This window comes from Natrix helvetica, assembly GCF_964273705.1.
Source record: "Natrix helvetica genome assembly, chromosome: 4".
Lineage (NCBI taxonomy): Eukaryota > Metazoa > Chordata > Lepidosauria > Squamata > Natricidae > Natrix > Natrix helvetica.
Window position 1 is genome coordinate 35984793 of NC_138550.1, and position 26273 is coordinate 36011065.

Consider the following 26273-nt stretch of genomic DNA (forward strand, 5'->3'; position numbering starts at 1 on the left):
TCTCGGTTATTCCTGCGAGGTCCGGCTCCCCCTCCAAGATAAGATCATGAATGAGGGGGGCCTTATTAACAACGGACCTCGCGTTGCATAACAGCAGTCTCAGGCCTTGGGCCTGTGGAACCTGACCACCTAGTATGCAGGGGTTGGTACAAACGACCGGGAATGACCAAAAACCCCGGTCTCCCAACCGACTGCGCGTTCTTAATGTGTCCTCGCACCTGCCCCTCCCCACGACCGTTGGTATCAAAGAGCCCTGTAATGGAATGTTATCCTCCCTTTCCTCCCCCGCTCATTCATTCTGTCCACATGATCAAACAAAGATAATGTATTGATACTGTCAGTTATGCTTTATATTCATTCCCCCTTTTTAATGCCCTTTTTTAAAAAAAAACTATTGACAGACTGGAGTTTTTTGACATCCATATATAGCCTGTTATCATTCACTTCATTTTCCTTATTAAACGCTGGAAACTTTGTCTTTGATGGATTAATTTTAGTTCAGTATTCATCATTGTGTCAGATACGCGGCAATTTAAACTAGTATGCCAGAAATGAAACCAGAGCCTACTTTTAAACCAAGCATAGTTGACTCAGCTAATCCATCCAAGGTCTGTAAAATGAGAACCCAGATTGTTTGGGGCAATATGCCGACTATGTAAACTGCTTAGGGGGGGCTGTAAAGGACTGAAGCGGTATATAAGCTAAATGCTACTACTATTGCTATACTCGTGTTATTCTATGGAGGACAGAATCTGTACAGAGGCAGAATCTCACAAGTCAGGACAATTCTTTTTACATCCCTCCAACTTTGAAGCAAATGCAGCATGCTGACAAATTCAAACGGCAAGAAATTTATTAAATTAAGAATGTTATGCTTTTATAAAAGCTTTTTTAATATGAAACTCTGAAAGAATGTCAGCAAAGCTATCACTGCCATTTTATTAGCTTTACACCAATAAATTATTATTACACCTTATTTTACTTACACAATATTATTACATATATATATATATATATATATATATATATATATATATATATATATATATATATATATATATATATATATATATATATATATATATATATATTCATTCATTCATTCATTCATTCTTTGGAATTGTTTTAATAGCAACAACTTTGTAGATGAAACTGAGTCTAAAACTGACATGTTGAATCAGTTCCTGAGATATAGCTGTTATTTAAAACCTCTTACGTTAGGTTCCATTGTATACAGTACAGAAATTAAAAGGTGCTATACAAGTACTCAAGAGCTAATGAAATTAGATTTGAATGTTTTTTTGAGAACTCGTATAGCTTAATTGAAATAAGCAGCGTTTTTTTTCCATGCCTTTCAGTGATTTTACTACCAGGTTGCTACGGTAAGAGTACATAATTGAATGTAATGTGTTTACCATTGTAGACAGTTAATTTATTAGTCTAATACATACTTGTTCCAAAGTATTTGTATACTATTTATATATTCCCAACTTTCAAAGAAGTCACCATGAAGACACAAAAGTGTTTTTTGTTAGATTTATCTTCCATGATATATAGTATAGGAAGTACAGAATGCACTGCTACTAAAATGAGTATACTAAATGCTAGAGTGATTTATAGAACTGTTATACAATTTTTAACATTACATAATAAAGGAGAATTAATACTGGAGTTTGTTTCAGATGTGCCTTGCATCAGAGGAAGTAAAAGTGAGAGAACCTGGGAAGGCAAAACCTGAAACAGCCAGGATTGTCAAAACACTGGAAGCATCTGAACAGATGAAAGTTGACATTTCGGAGAAAGCAAAAGTAAAAACCGAAAAATCTCAGAAAATGAAGGGACAAGAACATGAAAAGACAAAGGCTGGGGTTTTCGAAGAGGTAACAAGGTCTTCAGATATTTCAGATCCAGCTTTGAACAGCATTACATTAGTTGGGCATGACGGTGCAATAGTAAAAGATCCTGCATGCTGTTCCCATGAGCTGACATCAGTAGCTGACATCAGCACTTTAGGATTAAACAAACCAGAAAAACTGAAGAAAAAGAAGAAGAAAAATAAAATGGACCGACAAGGACTTGAGAAATGTACTCCTAAAAAGACTTGCAAAAAAAGGCAGTCTTCCGAATCAGATATTGAGAGTGTCATTTATACTATTGAAGCAGTTGCAAAAGGGGACTGGGGGACAGAGAGACTTACAGAAATGTCCCATAAGAAAATCTGCCTGCCTTCTGCAATGAAGGGCAATATTTTGGACACAAAGTCACCAAAGAAGAAAGTAAAGTCAAAAGAAAAAAGAGCACTGAAAGAAAAATGTTTAGAGACCACCAAAGAATCAAAGCCTCCTGATTTTTTTAGCATTAAAGATAACAAGGATGTACCATGTGAAGTACCTGAAAACACAACAACAGATATTCTAACCCCAACAGAGGATATAATATCACAGAGTTTACCAGATCAAGTAAAAATTGAGGACATTGACTGTAATAAAAAGGCAGAAATTTGTGGCTCGAGAAAATCTGAAAGAGCTTGCAAAGGTGCACTGTACAAAACTCTGGTGTCAGAGGGCATGCTTACATCTCTGCGTTCCAATGTTGATAGAGGTATTTAGCTTTTAATATGTCCATCTCAAAATTTTAAAACCCACAAACTATAATTAATTGTGTTTTTATGTTTCATTATTCAAATTGAATATAATTCCTTCTAATCTTTGACAATGTTTGCTTTCAGTGAGCTTATTTCTAGAATATGTGTCAGTGATAATAGCAAATGGCTGCATATCTTCTGTCCATTTTTTAAATTACTTATTTATAACACTTAATGTGCCATGTGGTTCAAATACAATGCAAAGACTTTTTCCACATGGGACAAAAAGTAGAGATTAGCAAGTTCAAATTAAGACTTATCAAACAAATAATAAGCCATGTTTTCCAAAATATTCAATCACCTTGGTGATATTTAAAGCCTAACTTTAAGAATTGGTATTTTAGGTACATTGTTGTACACTATAGGTCTGTATCTTTTACAGCAGCATCTAAAGCCATTTTATGTCATTGATAATATTGGGTAGTCTATCCTAACCTTCCCCACATACTTTGAAGGTAGCTAACCTTCATACCATAATGAATAATTGGTACTTCAGAAGACTGTTCTTAATTCACATCCCGAATCCTCTTTCCACATGTCTACATCTTAATTATAAAAGATTATTTCATACCACAGCTGTACACACACACCCCAAACCATTTGCTATTATGTAAACGATTGCTCATTTAGGCTGAACATTGTACTAATTAAAAACAACTACATCCACAACCATTGTGCTAGATTTATAGAACATATGCAAAAATCTTCTAAGAATGCATTTATTTCTTCATTGCTTACAGTTCTAGTTCATTTTCTTTATTGTAGATTTATAGGATTCTAAGGTAGTTTTTCACCTAGAGATTAATCAGCTCTTAGCTTCAAGCAAACTGGAATCTGAACAAATCCTGCTGACCATTGGCTATGACATGAAAATACTACTAGTTTATCATTTTCAATACATAGAGAGGAGAGTGTCTGTGTTAATACTCAATTTCCCTTTGTATATTTGTTTATGTGAGTCTCTTTGGAGTTCTTAAGAATATGTGCAGGGTTTTTTGTAAACATTTCCATTTTTAGCCTGAAGGATAGTAGATATCTGGTTGCTTCGTAAAACTTTATATGAAAGCTGTAAAATGCTAACAGTATGAATTATTAAACAATGATTGCTATTGATGTATTTGTTATTTTAAGCAGATTATTTTCCTCTTTCATTCCTTATTTCTAGGTTCATATTTATTAATTAGCATTAGACTATACTACTTATATCAATTCATGGGGACATGCTCAGAAATTGCCATATTAAAATGATGATGTAATGCTTTTCTGAGTCCTAGGATAGTCTCTGATGAATACCTAGTGAGATGAATCAGTCATCCTACTTACCAAAAAACCAATATATTATGTTTCTAGTGTGTCACTGTTATAAAGTTTCCCAGTAATCTCCATGCAGCTTTTCTTGTTCCTACTCACTTTCTTAGGAAAACGAAGCTCAGGAAAAGGTGGCAACTCTGATCAGGAAGGATGCTGGAATGAAGAAACGTGGGCGTTTTCCTTAAGTGGGACAAGTGGGAACAAAAAGTTAAAAAGAAGTAAGCCAAAGGAAGACATTGTTTTGGGGTAAGTGATATAATAAATATGTAAGGGTATGTTACTTTCAAAATAGTTTGGTATTGATTAGAAATGAAATACCTTGTTGAACAAATATCTTGCTCACTTTTTGTCACATACTTTTGTCAGTTTCTTTTTCAATTTCAAAAGGAGAGATACAGATAGTAACAAGGGTATAAACACACATACACACACATATATACATGCATGCATGCCTGCATAAACTAATTGATTCAATTGTCTTAACTTAAATTACATGTTGAACTTTGAATATTATACAATTAGCATAGCAGTTACTGAGAAATCTAATTACATTGTTAAAGTTACATATGAAAAACCTTTGGGAAAATCGGCCTATATCTGGGTCACGATTCCTTTGATTTGCAAATTTTAGGTTTGCAAAAAAGTACAAAATTTAGATTTGAAAGTCAAGTCAAACGATAGTGAACTGTTTTCAATTACATACATGTATACCCTATATACTTATGGATAAGTCAAGAATGTTAGATCCTCAAATACATCCCCAAACATCCCTCAGTGATATTTTACTTATCCCCAGATGGGCTTATCTGCAAATAGTACTTTTTTAAAACACCCATATTGACTCATTGATAGGTTGATCCTTGATTTTTTAAACTAAAATACCATGAAAAATATACCACGCACAGGCAATTATGAAATTAATTAAAATTAAAAATTAAAATAAATAAAAATAAAAATTTTGAGCCTAATCCAAGGTACCTTTTTTATTACATTTTGATTAAAAACTCAAGGATCAGCTTATCCACAGATGGGCTTATCCACAAGTATATATGGTACTTACTTTAAAAGTACAAGACATGGAAAATCATTTGTGTGCAGCCTACACATGCAAAACGAATCATAATATTCCTTGATCGATGGGTTACCACATTGATTACCTATACATGGCTAAGGGAATGCAACCACACCGGCCCTCCTAGATCTTTTAGTCACTTTCTATACTATTAAAATAGTATGCTTCTGGATTGCCAATAAGAGATGCGAATTACTCTTCTTTAATGGTTCTGCTTTTTCATGAGTGGATGGTTTCAGACAGTGTGTAGGAAAGAGAATTCAAGTTCTGGAGGACTCCAGCACTTGGGCCCTAAGGCTGGATCATCTCCCCTATTTTATTCAATATCCTTATAGTATGTTAAAATCTATGTTATTTTAATCTGTTTGATTTTCTGCTTTGACATCTTTAGCTTAGCAAAGCTGGAAGAAGAATTTGAGAAGAAGTTCAACAGCCTTCCTCAATACAGTCCAATCACATTTGATCGTAAAAATGCCTCTCTACCAAGAAAAAAGAAGAAAGTTGGCAGTTATGTTATAGACCAAACAAAATCTAACAAAGGTAAGCTCTTACAGCAATTCAAACTCACTTAAAGCCACACTTTAGATCTGAAGTTCTATCCTTCTTTTATTCATGAAGATAAATGAAGGAATGTCAGAATTTTTGCATTCTTTTTCTGTTTTTCCACTGGCATTTCAGAGGGCTAGAAAAGACAAACGTAGAATCCATGGCTGTTTTGTGTAATATATTTCTGTTTTATAATTCATTACTGATACTTTTCAGATAGACCGTTTGGTGGAGTGGTTAAGGCATCAGGCTAGAGTCTTGTCTTGGGCATGAAACAATGGGGAAGGCCCCTGAAGGCTCCAGAGGATTCAAAACGACCCTATGAGAAAACCGGAAGTCACTTCCTGTTTGTCCGTTTTTCGTCCTCGGGAGCCTTCAGGGAAGCCTCCTGGAGGTCCATGAAGGCTCCATTCCCGAACTTCCAGTTTGCCCGTAAGACCGGTTTTTCGCTCTCTGGAGGCTTCAGGGAAGCTCCTGAAGACTCCGGGGGGGGGGAGGCTGTTTTTGCTCTCCCCAGGCTTCTATAAAGCCTCTGGAGCCTGGGGAGGGGAAAAAAGCATGCCAAAAATGTGGAGCACTAGTCATGCACACATGTGCGCTGGGGTTGTGCGCATTGCATTATGGGTGTGGCACGCCCACGCACGACCCCCCTATGCTCCCCCCACTTTTGGCACGCGAGCCAAAAAAGGTTCGCCATCACTGTTATAGAACAAAAGCATTGCTAATAAAGGGCCCCTCCCCAGTTCCAGCGTGCAGATAAAAACTTTGACTCAATGAAATAATTAAATACTATAGTGACTCTTTTAACCCTTATTGATTCTAGGTAAAATTCTCCTTGGCTTCTTACATTTAGTTAGAATTTCTTAAAAGATCTGTGTAGAATATTTTGCTAACAGTTAAGTAACTTCTCCATTGCAACCTTATTTTAGCACCAATGAGGTGCTATGGAAAAAGAACAGGTCTAATTTTCTTCTAAATATTCCAGAGTCTGTGGTAATACAAGAACCTTTGGTTGGAAGTCAGAAGAGAAAAGCAAGGAAAAGCAAGATCACACATCTTGTCCGGACAGCAGATGGTCGAGTTTCACCAGCAGGGCAAGGTTTGGGTAAGTAAGTATATAACTGATTTTCTTTGGCTACTACTATAAATTCATTCATTACTCAAATTTGTCTGTGAGTTCCAGGAATCATAGAAACAAAACCACAAAAATGTAGGTTTGTAAGCTATTAGTTGCTTTAAAAAACCAGTACAAGTAAATATAACTTGCATTATTAGTGTTACACAGTTTCAGAATGAAGTGTTGCGTAAATTTTTTTTAAAATCACGTATATTTAAGAAAGCAGTTCCAAAAAATGCCCTAGACCAGTGATGGCTAACCTTTTCCAGTCCGAATACCCAAAGTGCGTGAGGCCCCCATGTATGCACCCTGCACATATAGCCCCTGTGCGTGCATGCATGTGCTCCACGCATGCACACATGGTCCCCCACATGCACCTTGCACCACCACCCCCGCGCATGGACATGCAACCCCCTGCATACGTCCTCCCCGCACATGCGCATCAGAGACCCGACGACCATCTAGCCGGCAGGAGGTCTGCGCAATGCACACAGAGCTGAATTGTGGAGACAGCTTGTGTGCCCACAGACTGCTATGTGCCACCTTTGGCACTCATGCCATAGGTTCACCATTTTGGTCCTAGACCATTCCAAAAATATGCCCTCATATTTTTATCAAAATGTCCAGATTTCTGGTACAAATATTTCTTCAATTGTAATTTTATAGAATTTCTTTTTCCTGGGATTGTTCCAGTATTTGAAAAATCTAAAAAGAAATGAACCAAGCTGAATTAAGCTAAGTTCATTAAATATTGATCAATGTACTATTACTTGATCAATGTACATCAAGAAAACTATATATAATGAAGCATGTAATCTTGTATGTCTTGTGACTAGATAGTATAGCTACTTAGCATAGAGCAGGTTCATTTTGTAGCAACTATATGGACAAATGCCCACTGTGGTTCCCTTTCTTCAGTAATAAAATTAATCCAAGGACATTTTGATAATCTCTTTTATCTCCTTCATCCCTTGTATCTATTGTTTTCCTCTTATATGTACCTCAATCTTGCTGAGCATAATCATTATTTTCTAGCCCATCATATACTTGTGTTGCATGCACATCATTTAGTAAGCCTTTATCTGGCCAGATGTAATTCATTGGTTCTATTTACAGCTCATATTGTTTTTATTAACATATCAAAATCTATAGTTTAAAAGTAACTGTCTTCTTTTCATTTTTTTTTTTAGCTCCAGCTTTCACAGCTGGGCCTTATTATTAGAAAGACAACTCCTTTAATTATTTAGATATTTGTTGTCAACAAAATGTTCTTGTACTTTACAATTTATCATTATATTCCTTCCTAGGATAATCTAGGTTGCAAGTTTCAAAAGATATAAAGTTTTGAATAAAGCTTCAAAATGTGGTCAAAATAGGAGCCAATGAAGGGATTAGCTCCTCAGAACTTTTCTCTGGACTAAAAGACAAGGATCACCCATATTGGCTCATACTAAAGAGATTGCAAAACAGCATTTTCCAGTGGATTTGAGAGGTCTGGGAGAGTCAGCATCTTTTAAAGAGGCACTTTGTTTGCTGGCTTCCTATCTTAATTACTTTATGGCTCTTATCGTTGATTTCTGTGGAATTAAGATGCTTCCCAAAAACATGTTGTATTACAAGACAATGTCCCAAAATATACAAATTGTATGATCAAATAATGGTTAGAACAGAAGAAAGTTAATATTTTGAAATGGACAATCCAAAGTCCTGACCATAACCCTATAGAAAACTTGTAGAAGGACCTGAAGCAGGCCGTTCAGGCAAGGAAGCCTACCAACAAAAACATCCCTGGATTGAAGTTGTTCTATAAGGAAGAATGGACTAAAATTCTTCCAAGCCATTGTGCAATACAGAAGACACAGCTATTGGAAATGTTTAGTTGCAGTTGTTGATGCCCAGGCAGGGTGAAAGTGAAGGCTCAGAAAGTTTGACCTCTTTCTTTGAGATACCTTTATCATTTTTTTCTAGCAGCTGGTTGGATCGTTTCCTTCTTGAATGTTTTTCTACTTAAGTTTACAGTGTCGTTTTAGTTCTACAGGTTCTATTTTTTGTAAGATAGGCATACTAAATTTGTTACTTTTATTATTCTTATAGCATGTATTCTATTTACTATTTGCTTTAATGCTGTCAGTTTGACATGGATGATGCACCTATTACAATTGGCCATAGAGTTCCTCAGTATTTTCCACCATTATATCTATACTTATCCATTAGCTTGTATAAGATTAATGTTTGTGTACTTCCCTTGATTCTAATACTGTATTTATTTCAGTCTTTTATTGAATGCAGTATTTTTGTCACTCCATACTTTCATTTTGGCTTATGGTATACCTAGAAGTCATTTGAACTAATGTAGCCAGTTCTAGCCCATTTAAATTCATATTTCAAAAGTATATGTTTTACTTTTCTTCATAATACTCCTTAAATTACTTAGCAAAAGAATAAAGTACCAAGACTTGTTTAAAATGTGTACAATATACACAATTTAAAACACTTTATAATGTACTAAAGACTGTATAGAAAGTAGCAGAATCTCAAGGTAAATATTAGAAGTATAGAAGTTCTCCTATATTTTCCATCAGTGGACAGTGAATGGGAAATCGATTCGCTGGATTTGTTTTTATGTTGTATGTCTTCATATTGGTTTGATTATAAAGAGGAAGAACTCCTGAATAAGACTTTATTTTTCCATCTCAGTGTAAGGAAGATTGAATTCTTTTAAAACAACCTTTGCTTCCTTTTAGAAGAAAAACCAAAAGGGCAACTGCAGAATACTCTTCAGAGAACATTAAATACAGGGATGGAATGCAGTGAGGAATCCCTGTTAAACAACGATCTTGCGGAAAATCATAGTATGACATCAGACATGCCATCTGTATCTGCATTCTTCAGTCTAGCTGCCTTAGCAGAGGTAGCAGCAATGGAAAATGTACACAGGTAAGTACTAGTTAAAGGGAACTTTGCCTTTTTATATCTGTAGCTATGCCTAAAATGAAGCACCCAGATCAAGAGATGTTTACTTGAGCCTCATGAAGCATTTTAACTAGGCATTCCATGTATACAGACTTCATTTGGCAATTGTGTGCTATCATTAATTTCTTTACCATCTTGTTTTCATAAGGAAAAGTATATCCTTTTTTCCCCGCTACAGCACTTGCAATTCTTAAAAGCCAGTCTGTGCACCTAGAAAAGGCCTGGAATGTAGAATGCAATTGGAAGGTGACATTTTCTTGCACTAATTGCCTCTTCCAATAGTTTAGTTGCATATATTATTTTTTATGAACATTGATATAATAGAATGATATGGATATTGTTAAGCCATATTAGGTTAAACTCAGACCCTTTCTACAAAAAGAAAAATGTAGAACTTGCAAAGTTTTACCTGTTTTTGGAACCAAAATATTGAAAGTTTATGTATATTTATATTTTATGGTCATACATATGTTTGCGTACATAAATGTACATCTTCAGAAACTGTTCTTGGAGCTTTTTTGGTTTAGCATAAAATATTGTTTTTTTAAAAAAAACAGGAAAATATTGTATGTCCTTTAATCACAAAGATAGCATTTTGAAATGTGATTTGTGTCAGCAATACAATTATTGAACTTAAACATCAATTTAATTTTAGTCAGTGTTTTCTCAAATACTGAGAAGGAGAGGCAGAGGTGATAAAAAATATGTTCTACTGGCTGTGCTAATAGGTCAGCCAAAACGACACCTTTGTGTCAACAAAATCATTCAACACTTTTTATTATTCTTATTTTTAACTTCCTTTTTGCATTAAACAATGTGGCATTATCTCATTGCATTTTAATTTTCACCAGAATAGAATTTTGAACAAATGTTTGGGAAATGATTATAATGATATTCAAAATGCATACCTTATTATCCATGCCAATGGAAATAGGAATGCCTGTAAATTATTTGACCACTGTATTTGTGTTAAGAATTGTGTTAATGTGATGAAACATATTGTGTATATATTCAAAACATTCTGTTTTAAATTTAGAATTTGACTTCAATTCAATTCCTATTTTAAGGGGGGGAAACAAAAAATGAAAAAAATAAGATCAAAGTTATGAAAATGCCTTCTTAAAAATATGCCAGTTTTCACAAAGATTTGGTACCTCCCAAAGTATAGGATTATTATACTCTTTCTACTTATTTATAACTATATATGTATGTGTATATATAAATTCCCAAATCTATTCTGAAAGAAATGCAAATCTTCTCTATTTGTCACAGTAAGCAAATCGAGAATACAAGATATTCTTCCAAAAGATGTTATCTGCCAAGCGTATGCATTTGCCAGGTTTCTGACAGTTTTGTCCTGGAGACATTGCATGTCTGATTAGAACAATGGAAGGTATCTTCTGGAATGAACTAAATACCAGGGATTCCCAGAGCATGTCTGTAGCTAAGGCCAGACAGAAGTTAAGATTCTTTCAGGAAACACATTCCAATATACAGGAACACGAAATACAGTTTTCAATGTAGAAAGCAAATTCTGAACTTATATTTTAGAGCATTTATTCATCAGAGATGTTATAGAGCAGCGATGGCGAACCTTTTTTGGCTCGCGTGCCACAAGTGGGGGGAGCGCGGGGGGATCGTGTGTGGGCGTGCCGCACCCATAATGCAATGCGCGATCCCCCAGTGCGCATGTGCGCACAACGCGCCCCCCCCATTTTTACATGGTTTTTCGCCCTCCCCAGGCTCCAGAGGCTTTATAGGAGCCTGGGTAGGGCGAAAAGAGCCTCCCCACCCCCCACCCCCGGAGGCCCTCCGGAGGCTTCCCTGAAGCCTTCGGAATGCTTAAAACCACCCTCCGAGCAAACCGGAAGTGACTTCCGGGTTGCTCGGTTTGCTCGGAGGGTGGTTTTAAGCGCTCCGAAGGCGTCAGGGAAGCCTCAGGACGGTCCCTGAAGCCTTTGGAACGCTTAAAACGACCCTCCGAGCAACCCGGAAGTCACTTCCGGTTTGCTCAGAGGGTGGTTTTAAGCGTTCCAAAGGCTTCAGGGAAGCCTCCGGACGGTCCCTGAAGCCTCTGGGGGGGCGGGGGGGCTCTTTTCGCCCTCCCCAGGCTCCCATAAAGCCTCTGGAGCCTGGGGAAGGCGAAAAATAGCTTTTAAAAAGGTGACAGGGCAGCGCCTCGTGTGCCCTGACAAATGGCTCCGCGTGCCACTTGTGGCACGCATGCCATAGGTTCGCCATCACGGTTATAGAGCTTTTGTGTTACATTTTAGTATCCTAATACTTCCAACTTAATGTAGAAGATGAAAGTTTCCCTAAAGTTACTTCCCAAAAACTTCATTGCAATATAGGACCAGTTCCAGGGAACACCAGTGGCTAAGACGTTGAGCTTGTCGATCAGAAAGATCAGCAGTTTGAATCCCTAGTGCCGCGTAACAGAATGAGCTCCCGTTACTTGTCCCAGCTTCTGACAATCTTAACAGTTCGAAAGCACCTAAAAATGCAAGTAGAAAAATAGGGACCACCTTTGGTGGGAAGATAACAGTGTTCTGTGCACCTTCGGTGTTTAGTCATGCCAGCCACATGACCATGGAGACATGTTCAGACAGCACTTGCTTTGAAACAGAGATGAGCACCGCCCCCTAGAGTCGGGAACGACTAGCACATATGTGCAAGGGGAACCTCTACCTTTACTTGGGACCAGTTCATGTGAAATATGAGAAAAGAAGTAGAAGTTGAGTATTGTTAGAACAATAAACAACATTGTACACAGTGATTTCTCAATTTATCCTTTCTCTAGAATATATATGAGTGTGAGTGACACAAATAAGTTAGGGGTTTTAGTAAGACAAATATGTGTGGTTCTCTGGGAAATTATTATTAAAAAATGCTAAGGCTCATAGTTTCATATGCATGGGCTACCTTGTGATATATGGGAGAGAAACTATGTTGGAAATTTGTACCAGGCCGCCACCCCAATGATTAGGTTCCATTGAAACTATTGTTAAGGCAACTTAATTATAATAAGGCTTACTCTCCTGGTTACCATTATGGTATTATTCCCATATTATTCTTTACAGTATTAGTTGCACATACCAGACATTTTCAAATTGCAGTAGCTGCTTTCCAACAAAAGAAGGAGGAAAACAGAAAGAGTATAGTGAAAAGTGTTTCTGTATAACTATATAGGAAAAAAAAGATTTAAATAAGCATGCAAGGAAAGTAATCTAACACCCTCCTTGTGTAATGGAATGTATTTTATGCATTGTGGAAGAAAGATTGACAATATTTAGTAGCTGGCATACGTACTTCTTTCCTTTTCTCAAGATTGGAAACACCCAGGAAAATAATTCAGCAATTGTTCAAGGGATTCTATGATCTGTAGGAGAGCTTCAGCCTTTAGGAAATAAAAGACTTTATATAAAACCCATTCAGCCTTTGGAAAATTAAAAAAAAAGTTTGTTGTTTTTTTAAAGGCAATTATGTAAAAATTAAGAACTGGAAATTTCTAACTACAGTGGAGTAAATTGACCTTGATTTTCATATAGCAAAAACTATTCCTGATAACTTGCCCAAACAGTTCAGCTTCCTGATTTTTATTTTTAGCTTTTAAATAGCACTCTGAGGGTTCTGTTGTTACTGAACTTTTAGGAAAACAGTCTGAAGCTATTTTCCAAATACTGCTTCTAGTTGTCTGTATTCCATAAAAGCTGTACATTGTAAGAAAAAATTCAGAGGTATTGTCTAATCCATTCACTATTGAAGTGAACAGAAGTGTGCCTTTTCTGTTCTTTCCCTTCTACTAGTGTGCTCACTTCCTTGGTGCATAATTATCACTAAACTGAGGAGTGGGTTTGTTAATATGATTAGTGGGAGGTAGTGTGGATGTAATATAAGTGTGAAGGCAGATCTCCAGCTATCTCAGTTCAGTATCCTTTATCTATTTAGTTACTGTTCTCTTATTTTTAGAGGGAAAGCATGATTTCTAATATGACAGAAATTACTTGGAAACCAAACTTTTTAGATCATTGCATCATAAAATTCAATGACTCAAAATGATGTAATCTACTTCAATCTCCTGTTATGTTAACAGTGTTTCATCTGAATATTGTAGGTGGGCTTTTTTTTTTTAGCAAGAGATTATCTTTTCTTCAACAAAGCGTCTGTAATTCAAAAGTTGTAACATTTTAACAGGTTTACTTTAGTCTTACTAGATGATTTAATTGGCACTTAGAATATAATTGATTATACAGTGACATCCTACTTTAGCACATTAATTGAAAGAACGCTTATTTATTAAAGAAAATCTGTTGAATCTAAGAGTAGGACATTGTAGATATTTAGTCATTTGTGTGATGACCTAATTACACAAATGACACAAATTACATCATTTGTGTAATTTACAATTACATAATATACAAATGATGTAATTTGCATCACGTAGATCAACAAATGGCATGAATCACTGCCCTAATTTGGTCTGCTGCATACAAAAATTTATTGTATCAAACTCCAGTAAATCAAGGGTATGTTCTCTGGTTAACATTGCATCTATTCTTCCTTTGTAGGAATCAGAGAACAGCACCTCTTCCCTGTGATGGACAGCCAAAAGAAATGTCTCAGGCTCCAGTGCTTATTTCCTGTGCTGACCAGTGAAGCTCTACCCTTTTGTAAAACATTGTGCTTTACCTAATATTCTAGCCTTGTCTTTACCAATGGATGGTAGTCAGTCCATGTGATGGAAGAACTCATAGACTGAAAATGAGTGGTTCATGTTCAGTGTGGCACAGATTTCACTTAAAGCTTGTTCCAGGTCCCTTTAGCTTGAGCCTAAAATGTACTATGAGAGTGATGCTATTTCTTTCTTATGGAACAGAAATGAAATATCCTGGAACTTTGCTTTCTAGTGACGGCTTTTAAAGTGGTAAATTCACAGTTACATGGAGAAGGCAAACTTTACTGTAGCTCACACAGCACCTGTTCTGTCAAAAGTAGTTCATATGAAGTCTAGCTACTTTAAGCAAAAGTAAAGAGAAAGAAAGAAAGAAAGAAAGAAAGAAAGAAAGAAAGAAAGAGAAAGAAAGAAAGAAAGAAAGAAAGAAAGAAAGAAAGAAAGAAAGAAAGAAAGAAAGAACTGATCCACTGCACTAGTTACTAGATAATCTTAGTCCTTTTTACATGAACATTTAAGTTCTCAGATGGTTTATATAATAGGTTATGCCTACATTTATATATTTAAGAGTGAATTTAAAAGCCTGTTTGTAGACTCCAAGAACGCATGGGAGCTGTACCATTGTTTGAGGTCTATGTGCGGCCATACGGCCAAGAAGTTCTGCACTTTTCTGAATTTGCCACCAGGGTGATAGAATTTTTGGCAAAAAAATATTGACAGGCTTTATTGTGCTTTTTTAAAAAAAATTAAGCATAGAATAATGAAGATTTACATTTAAAGCAAAAGTCTGGCATACAGATAAGAGCAGTGCTTACAAATTACTGGTTTGAATTTCAAGCCTTGAAAATTTCATTTATTTTTGGACAGAAATTCAGAATGACTAAGTTTAAAGCAGTGAAATGGGGAAAATACTATTAATATATTGTTCAGAAGTGACCTTAGTACTACTTCACTCTTTTGGGGGGAAATCTTTTCAGTTGACATATACACTGATGAATATATTTTACATTTTATGGACACTGGAATTGTCATAAATACTATGCATAGTCTGAATTGGCTTCATCAGTTTATGAAGTGCCAGTGGTAATTTGGGATGATAAAGTGCTGAGTATAGCATAAGTAGATGATGACTGAGGAATAATGTTACAGAATTGAGACCATCAAACAGACCATTTTTCAATTTGTGTTATCTTTATTCTGTGTTGCATCCTTTTCCCATCTCTTGCCAGAGCAGGTTCTAGGGTTTGTATAATTATTACTTTGTTATTTCTTAATTACTTTATATATGCCAGTTTCCTGTCATTCAGTACAACATGCAGCAGTATCTATATAGATTCTTTTTAAAAAGACACCCTAATTGGCTGCATAATTTGAAATCATTGATAGGTGGTACTTTAATTTTTGTCCAAGGCCCCAAGTACAGTAATTCTGCTGTAACATTAAGTAGGGGAATTTGGCATCTGTGTACACAGTTTTCCATCTGTCTAGGGATGCACAAATGGAAGTCTCCTTCCACATGTATACAGACCCTGACTGGATCAGGGCAACAATATTCCTAGCAGCAACATTTTACTTTTCATAAGAATTTGACAGGAAATTTACACATTAATACAGGGTACTTCTTCCACAGCACAAGAAATTTCCCTATTTTGATTTGCATCATAGCACAAAGATTTAACCAAATGCTATTGATCAGACCCCAGCAATAATTTTCTATGAGTCTTGTCTCTGGTGGAATTTTGTGGTAGTGTTTAATTCAGTGAGACCCTTTTATATTAATTAGGTCTCTCTATGAGCGTTTACACAGTGCTATCAGGCCTTCTTCATTTGTATGTGACAAAATTGTTAAAGAAAATATGGTTCCCCCCCCCTTTTTTTTTGTAATTGGATTTAACAGCCATACAAAAAGTGACTCGTAAAACTTGCTTGGCTTAGCCTTTTATTATTCTAATCAGTGCATGTCTTTTCAGGGTCTGAACCAGGAACAACAAGCAGATCATATACTTTGTAATAATAGATAATAACAAAAATTGTCATTTCAGCCTACATTAAAAAAGAACTCATTCAAAGCTACAAATATTGGATAAAAAAAATCAACAGGCATGAGAAAATAAAAACTTGTTAGAAAATTCAGGTAGAAGAAATTTCCACATACTGCTGTAACCTGTGGAGCTATTTTAATAGTTCAATTTTGTTAATGTTTTCTAAATTATTTTAACAAAATAGAATGCTGCCATCATGCCATACCGTTGAGTATATATTGTGGTAGCTAAAGGAATATATGACCATGTACTAGCTATGGCTCAAATATGTTAGTAGCTGAAATCCAAATATTTTACGATGCAGCCTCTTCATTTTTACAGTGGGTACTAACATACACATTCTATTGAATCCATTAGAATAACTCCATTTTGCAAAAGTGCATCATCTGTATTCCATTTTAAATGTCTATGTTGTTCCTAAAATATTTCTTTGTATGAATGGTACCTTTATAAAGACTGCAGAAAATTAGCTTTTTCTAAGTAAATTAATATCTTATTACCTTTCTTTCCAAAACTTTGTTGACTATCCCTTAGACAAGGGACTGAATATGGGTCAATTTACTGAATACGAGTGTTTTCTGATGCTAATAAACTTTTCTGTAGATATGCTTAATTTTTAAGTGATTAGGCACCAAGAGTAGCAGAAATCCTGCAAAGCTTTATAGTTCATTAGGAGCACAGCCCACTTGGAAGATTCTCTGCAGCCATCCTCATTGGAATGTAGGTATTGCATGGCTTCCATTCATTCCAGTGAGGTTCTGCAGAAAAATAGCCAGATAAATTGTGCCCTGTGGTTTCTTTCTTTTGTTATTGTTGAATGATGTCTTAATTTTAGAGACTTGCTGAATTTATTATTAGAATGGGGATCCCTGATTTCAGAAAGGAAGAACATTTGTTAGCACAAAAACTGCGAAACCAACAATGTATTGTTAAATTAGTTTTTTATTTTTATTGATTTGTGCGGCTTTTTAAAAAAGGAAATTTCATTTCTGTGATACATATTTTCATATATCAGCAACGTCACTATCAAACTTATGTCCATGAATCCATTTTGAGCAAGAAATGTTGCACCTTAACTATTTCAAAAAACCAAAATATTATGTTCTCTACTGTTTATTCCAGTGTGTTGTATTATAGTTTATCAAACCCATTCTAATTTAGCGGTTATCAGTATTTATGCATTTAACAATATCCTCTAGCTCTGAACCTGTATATGTCTTTTTTTCTTTTACAAAAAAATTTAAATAAGATAAACAACATATTCTACCCTCCTCTGTGGTCTCTTTCTGAAGATGAGATATTTTCTAAATATAACATTTAGCACTGCCCAGTTTTCTTTATGGTAGTTTATTTATTTAGTGATTTTTGATTTCACATACTTTTGAGATATACACATAGTAGCTGATATTGCAAGCATAAATTCAGCTGGGAGGATACTGTAATGTCATTTTCATGTAATTGTGTTAGTACTGTATTAGAGGGTGGGACGGGAAATGAGTTCTGCAAAGTATTTAATATGTGCATTAGATTTTGATTCTCCTGTTAGGGTGTTTTCCAGATTCAAGACCAAAACTAATGTAAAATCTTGTGGAGCTTATATCATGCTGTTGTACTTATGACAGTATTTTTCTCTGGATTGTACTGTGATACCAGAAATAGGATATATTTATTTACAAAGATATAGTGTGCTTTTTACTAATACAATATCTGAAAGTTACAAGCAAAGGAGTTCTTTTTCTTTTCTCACCTACAATTCAATCTGTGTCATACAAAGCAAACTAAAATATTATGAATTTCACTATTTTTCCTAGATAACCTCTGTTGCATAAATGTAGCTGCTAATCACTTATCATTTGTTGACTCTACATATGCACTTGCAAACTCAGAAGAGTTGTATAGTGTGACATCACAAGGATAACATAAATGGGATGAGTGAAATCTAATATATAAAAAGGACGTACCCCTGAGGAATAGTTCAGTCAACTTTTAAAATGCATGTACAGTCATTGCAACTTTATCTCCATATACAGACATACAAAGTAGTGTGTTCAGTAGTTCCCAGTAGGAGGAGGAACAGCATTTATTGAATTTGTACATAAGGAAGGATGAGAATATCTGCATTCCTTCTACAATATCTGGTTTCAAGATGAAGCCTGACGTGCACAGAACATGTCACGTGGTTGGCTTGGAATATTCCATGTGCACGGTAACCATTAATGAAGATCTGGAGATACTGGCAGAGTGAGAATAAAAATATAGCATTATGTCTCTGAAGTGAGGAACCGTGCAATAACTTACTTTTGCCGATTATACCCAAAAAACCCTAATAGTTCCCTGAATAATGACTGCAAAATTCAAAAATTGAGTTCTTGTAGACAATTATCACTTGATTCTCAGTGATATGTGGTTTTCAGTCATCAATGAGACTGGAAAAGCTCTAATCCTTAGTACAAAGCTTGGAGTGCTTTTTGTTTTCCAAGATCAATTCATGTTCAATGATTATATAAAATATATGCTGAAAGAAACAGTTACGTGATGAGAGTTAATTAAAGCATAAGAATAGGGTATTAGCATCACATGATTTCACTGTGTGGGGGTTGGCTTTTGGTTTTGAAGGAAAATTGTAGTAAAGTCTATAATGATAATTGAGTTTGCCTTGTACCAATGTATATTTATGCCTCTCAGCTGCACTGTATTCTACAACTAATTCTGATGCTACCTCTATTAAAACTACTTCAGTTGATTTCATTTATTTTCACGATTCCTCATGAAGTCTTTTCAAGTTAATAGATGACTACTTGGGACCACACAGAAGTACAGCAGTTTTCAGCAATCTTTATGACTCTCAATAATCCTTTCATTGTAATATCCATATGGCAGGTATCATTTTATATTATCATTACATTTTGATTTACATTTTAAATCCAAAATATAAACATATATGCATTCCAATATATTGCACAAAACATTTGTACTAAATGTTGGATAACCAATTGTTGGCAGTGGTGTAGGGTTTCCTGCCTAGGCAGGGGTTGGACTAAAAAACCTCCAAGGTCCCTTCCAACTCTGTTATTCTATTCTATTCTATTCTAAATGTTTTTCATAGAAAGTTCTGGACAGTTTTGCTTTTTACATAATACGCCTAAAATGTAAAGACACAAAACATACACATGCATTACTTACACAAAAATATTTGTCATTGTACTATATAGTTTTCTTCCCATAGAAAACTGGGCCAATCCATTAATGTACAGAATTTCATAGGCATGAAATTATGTTAGGTTTTCTGATATCCTGTGTCTCCAATATATTACTTTACTTTACTTTATTTCAAACTTTTATACCGCCCCCTCTCCCAAAAGGGACTCGGGGCGGTGTACAGTCAGATTAAAACACATAAATACATGGGAATAAATACAAACATAGTTAAATACTAAATACTTAAAAGAGGAGGCTGTAAAAAACTGTACCTAAAGTAAAGCAATTAAAACAATGTTTAACAATAACCCCTAAAAATACCCAATTAAAAATATCTGCCAGGAGGTAAGAATGTATAAAATACATTCCATGAGAACTATTCTCTTACAAGTGATAATTCTAACATAAGTAGTTACTTTTTTGGTTACTAAATTCTAACATTCAATAATTCATTTTTTGAAAACCAAACATATTTCATACATGTACAATAAGTTCCCAATGCTGAAGTCTTCGATTGTTTATCTCCCCATTTTTTCCTCAAGCACTAGTGCTCTGGGTCTTGGGGCAATAATTGAAATGCTTTGATTTAGTAATATAGATGATTAATTGCAACATAATATTCAGGTATATAGGTTGTGATCTTTTGAATAAAAATATACAAACGCCATAATTCACAATGGATTGTCAACTATAGTGGTTAAATATTTGTCAAACATAAATTAATAGCTTTTCATCCTTCCCTGGGAATTGGGAATTGCTTCCCTGTGAATATCTAATTTGTGTTTTAGTATCACGTAGCTATTGCCAGCTCACCTGTCTTGGAAGATCAGATCTTTCCATTCATTTCAAATATCGGTTGCAGATCATATTTTTTCAAATAAAGATTTTATCAGCCCTTTAAATATTCCATATATAGAGCTACTTTGCCTTTTTATAATATGATTTGCAGCTGCTTTCCTTTGTAAACTAAAACCGGGCATTATCTAAAACGTTTTGTTAAAGAATTGTACTACATGGTCTGTTCAAACTGACTGTAGGTAACCCCTGCAGCCTAAAACATTTAAATCTTTTACCCGAGGCTTTATTTACAGATGTATACATGTCCTATTTAAAATGTGAACAGTTGTATTTTTACAAAATATCAATGGTTTGTAGCAGTTGTGAAAGCAACTATCTGCAATTATGTGAGAAAGCCTAATCTTCTCTAATAATGACTATAATCTTTGCTTAATAGGATTATCAGTCTGCTGGATATATATCACATTTGCCATAACTATCTGTTTCTTTGTCCTCTCTTAATCTGTGTGCCTGAAAAGAATTCCAATAGACCCTTTTTCATATTTGGATTATTTATGTATGTATTTACTTTAAAAAACTGATGCAAAATGAAAAACTATGTCTGAAGTGTTCAGTTGTATTACATCTTTGTAGTTTTGTGTCATGCAGAAAAACTATAAATCTAACAAATTTCATTTGATACATAGATGTATTAGAGGTAAATATTCTAGAGATTATAATTCATAAAATGTAACATTTTTAAAGCGTGCAAATATATTAACATATATCCTCAGCCATTCAGAGTCTAAGAAATATGTTCAATTTATTACTTGAAGACAGCAATTAAAAGATTTTTTCTTTATTAATTCAAAGCATTTTAATTAAAAACGTCTTTTTCTGAAATATTCTCATTGATCAACTCTGTTTAACAGAATTTTTCAAACTTTCAGAACACAGAAAAAAGTTTTATAAAAGTTTTATTTTTTAAAAAAAAAGTGGAACCTTTGATCAAGAAGCAATGTAATGAGTTATAAATATACACACCATAATCTTTTTTAAATGTCAACTGACAAGCCCTGCTTTTTCCAAAGTATTTTAGAAAAATTGCTATAGATACCCTTGGCTTTATTCAAATAAACTTCCTGCCCCTTTACAGTCTACCAAATCCCATGGAAATATCATGAAATCCTAGGTTTTGCAGAACAGAGTTTCAAAATCCTGGTATATAATTTATAGCTCTATTGCTGCTTACATATGGCACCCATTCATTCCTAAAAACTTTTTTTCTTACTTCGGATACCCCACACTTAGAATATATGCATGAATATTTATTTTTATTTCATATCTCTAAACTATCCATCACCTTCAAGAAGGGATCTAGATGGTATATAATAAATCATTGAAATATACAACTGTATAAAAATTTTAAATAGTAAAGTCCAAATTTCAGTTAAAATGTTTTAAAAATTATAATTTTTTTGAAGTTATAAAAAAAATTAAGGAGGCAAGAAAAGATAACCCTGTAAAAAGTTGGTTAACCAGAGCAAAGAAGAGCTTTCATGACACTAATGCCATGATTGCCCAGTCTTTTGGGTTCCCTACATAAGGCCGCCAAGCCATGTTTTAACCCCTTTTTGTAAGGCGCATGCCTCATATCTGAGGGAAGAATATTCCATACGGCAGAGGCAACCGCAGAGAAGGCTCTCTGTTTTAACTGATAAGAATCTGCAACATATCTCCCCTGCCCCCGGCCAGGTGGGATGGACTGATGTAATGAAATGAAGCCCATTCCATATGTAGCCTGGCCCTATGCTGTGTAGGGCTTTGTAAATCATAATCAACACCTAAAATTGGACGCAGAAGCAAACTGGTAGTCAATGCAGTTTGCAGAGTAAATGTGTTTCCCTTCTTTGGGCACCCAATGTGGGTCATGGGGTTGCACTTTGGGCCAGCTGAAGTTTCCAGATACTTTTCAAGGGTAGCCCAATGTAAAGCTAATTGCAGTAATCCAAACAGGAGATGACCAGGGCATGCTCTCTCCTCTAGGAAATGGCGCAACTGGTGCATAACACCAATATTATAATTCAACAATTAATTTTACCATATTTTCCCACCTGATCAGCATTCAGTCAAAAGCAATAGTATAAATACGGTAAGAAAAAGTTCTAATACTGCATTTCCATAATTCACATGTACTGTGAATTCTCAGGGAATGACAATGATACAATAATTATGCTGCTAATAAAACACATCAGAACACCCTTTCCAGCCTGACAGCTTCCAGATGGATACTTTGGAATTGTCACTCAAAATTTCCAGCCATCTTCATCATCATCAAATTACAACTTAGCTCTAGGACACAATGTTAAATGAAGTACCTTGGAGCATTGTTACTCGGCTTCTTTTGTAAGAATTCCTGCAGCAAATTGGATCATCTCCTGCCAAAGTTTTAGTTACCTCTATGACTGAATGTTGTTTTTTTAAAAATACTAAATTTTATCAGAATTTTTTTAAAAAAACACTTCTTTTGTACTAAGTAAGGACATTAAGGTCAATAATAGATTTAATAGTAACTTGAAAAGTAATTAATTGCATGGAAATAAATGAGACAGACTTGTGCAATACATACTGTGATAAGTGTGGCTAGTGTGACACCCTTTCCTAGCATCTAGGAGTTAAACGGTTTGGGTAGCAGAGTGGAGAGCACAATATCTTTAACCTTTTGCTGCCTTCCAGTATCCCATTCAAATTAGGAATTATGCATGCAGATTATTTGGATTTTGATACAGATAAAAGGCTTCTAGCTACATCTTTAAAATAACATATAATTTGACTTTGTTTATATGTGTGGGTGGGAAAGTGCAATGTACATTTACTCATCCACGTAACTTGAAAAAGAAAAATACAGCTGGATAAAGAAATATACAGAACTTTGGACTCAAATTAATCACCAAAATTCTTGCACTTGAAAATGGGACCATATTTAGGATCAAAAGGGCTTTATGACTAAATTCTGTTCTATTATGTTTTGGATGTTTTCAGTTGCAGAGATATGGGAATAAAAAAAGAGGCAAGAGAATACTTCCCTTAGTATTTACTAATAAGTAATTATACTTATTTTAAAATTATCCTGATGCAAGAAAAAGTTGCCCATCAAAACTATGAACGTGTTGACATTTATCATTAACAAGTGTTTCATTTTGACGTGAGTGTGTATATTTATTTTTATGGCTAGTGAACTGAGTTAGAGTATGGGAACTGACAACAATTCTCTACAATCTATTGTGTGAAGGCAACAATTACTCTGTAAATCAATAGTGTGAAACCTACAATACATTAGCATCAAAGGCTCCTAAAAAACCGAACTTGCATTAATGATGAATTTGATTTCCTGATCTTTAACATATTTATAAACAAATGCTACTAAAATTAACTTATTGTACCAATGTTAGAATATGCTACAAAATGAGAAACAAATATATATCCATGCAGATGAGTAGAAGCAGGGGTGGGCTGCTACAGGTTCCCCCGGGTTTGGGAGAACCTGTAGCTAACATTATGGCTGGTTCGAAGAACCTACAAATCCCATCCTGGGCTGGTCCGCCCACCCTGCCCATCCCTCCCACCCCACCTCGCCCCACCCAGGAGTCTCCATGCAGCCCATTTGGGATGCGAGGTAAGTGCAGAACCCTCACAGAGGCTCCGGGAGGGGGAAAATAGGGTTCCCAGAAGGTCCAGGGAAGGATGTTTTTGCCCTCCCAGAGGTTCAAGGAAAGCCTTTGGGCAAAAACGTGTAGTTAAAGTGCTTCTGCACATGCACAGAAGCAAAAAAGATGATGGCGCCACTGATAGAACCGGTTCAGGAGCGTGGCAGGCCGAGTTACTACCTACTCGGCCACACCAGGCCAAACGAGTATGAACCCACCTCTGGTGCTAGGCATTATCTGGAAAATGATCCTGCTTATTTGACAAGTGTACAAAGAATGATTAAGAAAAGCTGATAACAAGATTAATATGCTTGTTTCTATATTGTGTACAGAAATTATGTCTTAAACGTGCAATCTTGATTATAGGGCTGTCACTCAATTAAGGGGAACTTAATATGTTGCATGGCTTGAAATCTGATAAATAAAGAGAGCGCTTATTGCAGCATAGGAATGCATTATCTTTAAACAAAGGCAGAGAACTTTAAATTTATCTGGAAAAACATTGTACTCTGCATAATAAAATCAGCAGGCTAAGGTGTTTGACGTCTCTCCCGCTTCAAAAAATATCTCAGCTGAGTTTTTTGATGTTAAAAAAATTGATGTGTTTTGTTGTAGCCAAAGAACTAAAGGGAACTGAGTAGTTACTGTAGAAACAACTGTCATGATTTTGATTCTGGCCTCACAGCAATAATATTCCAACAGCAAGAATATATAGTGCAGAAGGGTAATGCATATTCTAGGAGAACACTGTAGCTTCACCATTAAAAATGTATTTAGCTCATTGCATGATTGTAGTTAACAAATACATTTGTTTGCATATTCCAAATCAAGTTCTTACTGTGGTTTTAATTACAGCCTAAGCAAGTTTTCTGTAACAAGCTTCAGAACCGTACTGTGCTTTTCTGGCAGATGGTATCTGACGAGAATGCATTAAGCTCATATGAAGTGCCATTTCTTATTGGTATTCAGTTGAAAATTGACTAACACAATATAACTCAATGATCAGGATGTATTTGTTTCTCCAAGAGAAGGAAAATGACACTGGCAGATTTCAAATATACTTGGTATGGGTTCTAGAGCAAAGCAAGATACTTTGCATGTACTGCTGGGCAAAAATTTTTAATGTAAATATTAGGATTTCAGTAGCCACGGTGAATTTTAACTTTCCCCCCCTAAATAACATTTTTTAGGGAAATCCGCCATTGATAAAAGATGTCTGGCAATAAAAATGTTTTGAATGCAATAGGTTTTGAGCTCAAGACATTGTTTTTACTATTAATAAGTATTTTGAATTTGAGGAGAGTATTTCCTATAAAAATACATATATTATTGGAGAGATCCAAAATGTTAACATACCTAATTGAGGAGGTGTTAGAAGCCAATTTAGATATAGGTTGTCCTTGAATTATGCCCACGTTTGAGCCCAAAATGTCCATTGCTAAGCAAGACAGGTTAAGGGAGTTTTGCCCTATTTTACAATCTTTCTTGCCACAGTTACTAAGCAAATCACTGCAGCTGTTACATGCTTGTTCAATGAAATGGGCTTCCTCGTTGACTTTGCTTGTCAGAAAGTAGCAAAAGGTGATCACATGACCCTGGGAGAGTGCAGCTGTCATAAATACATGCCAGTTGCCAAACACCTGAATTTTGATCACGTTACTAGAAGGATGCTGCAATGGTTGTAAATATGAAAAAGTCAAATAAGTCACTTTTTTCAGTGCCATTGTAATTTCAAACAGTCACTAAATGACTGGGTGTAAGTTGAGGACTATCTCTGATGTGTTAAGATACAGATGAAGCAGAAAGTTATAAGATGAAAGGGGGTGACATAGCGAAGAGGAGAAGTGGAAAGAAAGAAAAAGATCATGCAAAAAAAGAGATGAATAAATTGGATAAGGGCTATAGTTCTCAAGAAAAAAACAAGATCCTGGCTTGTTGAGAAATGACAATTTCCCTTTTGTTACAAGGAAGATCCTTATTTACTACTTTTGAGAATTATCCATTCAATCTGAAGCCAATATCGTCTTCAGCAATACAGTATTTTCAGATGATATGTAGACATCAAAGGAGCATCGTACCATTATGCTGGAAGTCAGAGCCAATACCAATATATTTATTGTAATAAAAGTCAGCTTTCATGTTAGTGCTGTGCTCCTTTCCATTTTCACCATTCAGTCTACAAGGTTTCATTTTTGAGGATGTGAATAAATGAGT

The 26273-nt window shown here is 35.3% G+C and overlaps 1 protein-coding gene across 14 annotated transcripts in view; it reads left to right on the forward strand.

The window, feature by feature from the left end:
* Positions 1-14738, forward strand: part of BBX (BBX high mobility group box domain containing) — a 119814-nt gene extending 105076 nt beyond the window's left edge. For all 14 annotated transcript variants that reach the window (XM_081952038.1, XM_081952047.1, XM_081952040.1 and 11 more), the window contains 6 exons: positions 1683-2601; positions 4063-4201; positions 5419-5567; positions 6559-6678; positions 9435-9627; positions 14232-14738. In XM_081952038.1, the coding sequence (XP_081808164.1) occupies positions 1683-2601; positions 4063-4201; positions 5419-5567; positions 6559-6678; positions 9435-9627; positions 14232-14319 (1608 nt within the window). In that variant the 3' untranslated portion in view covers positions 14320-14738. The remainder of the gene's footprint in view (positions 1-1682; positions 2602-4062; positions 4202-5418; positions 5568-6558; positions 6679-9434; positions 9628-14231) is intronic.
* Positions 14739-26273: the final 11535 nt, after the last annotated feature.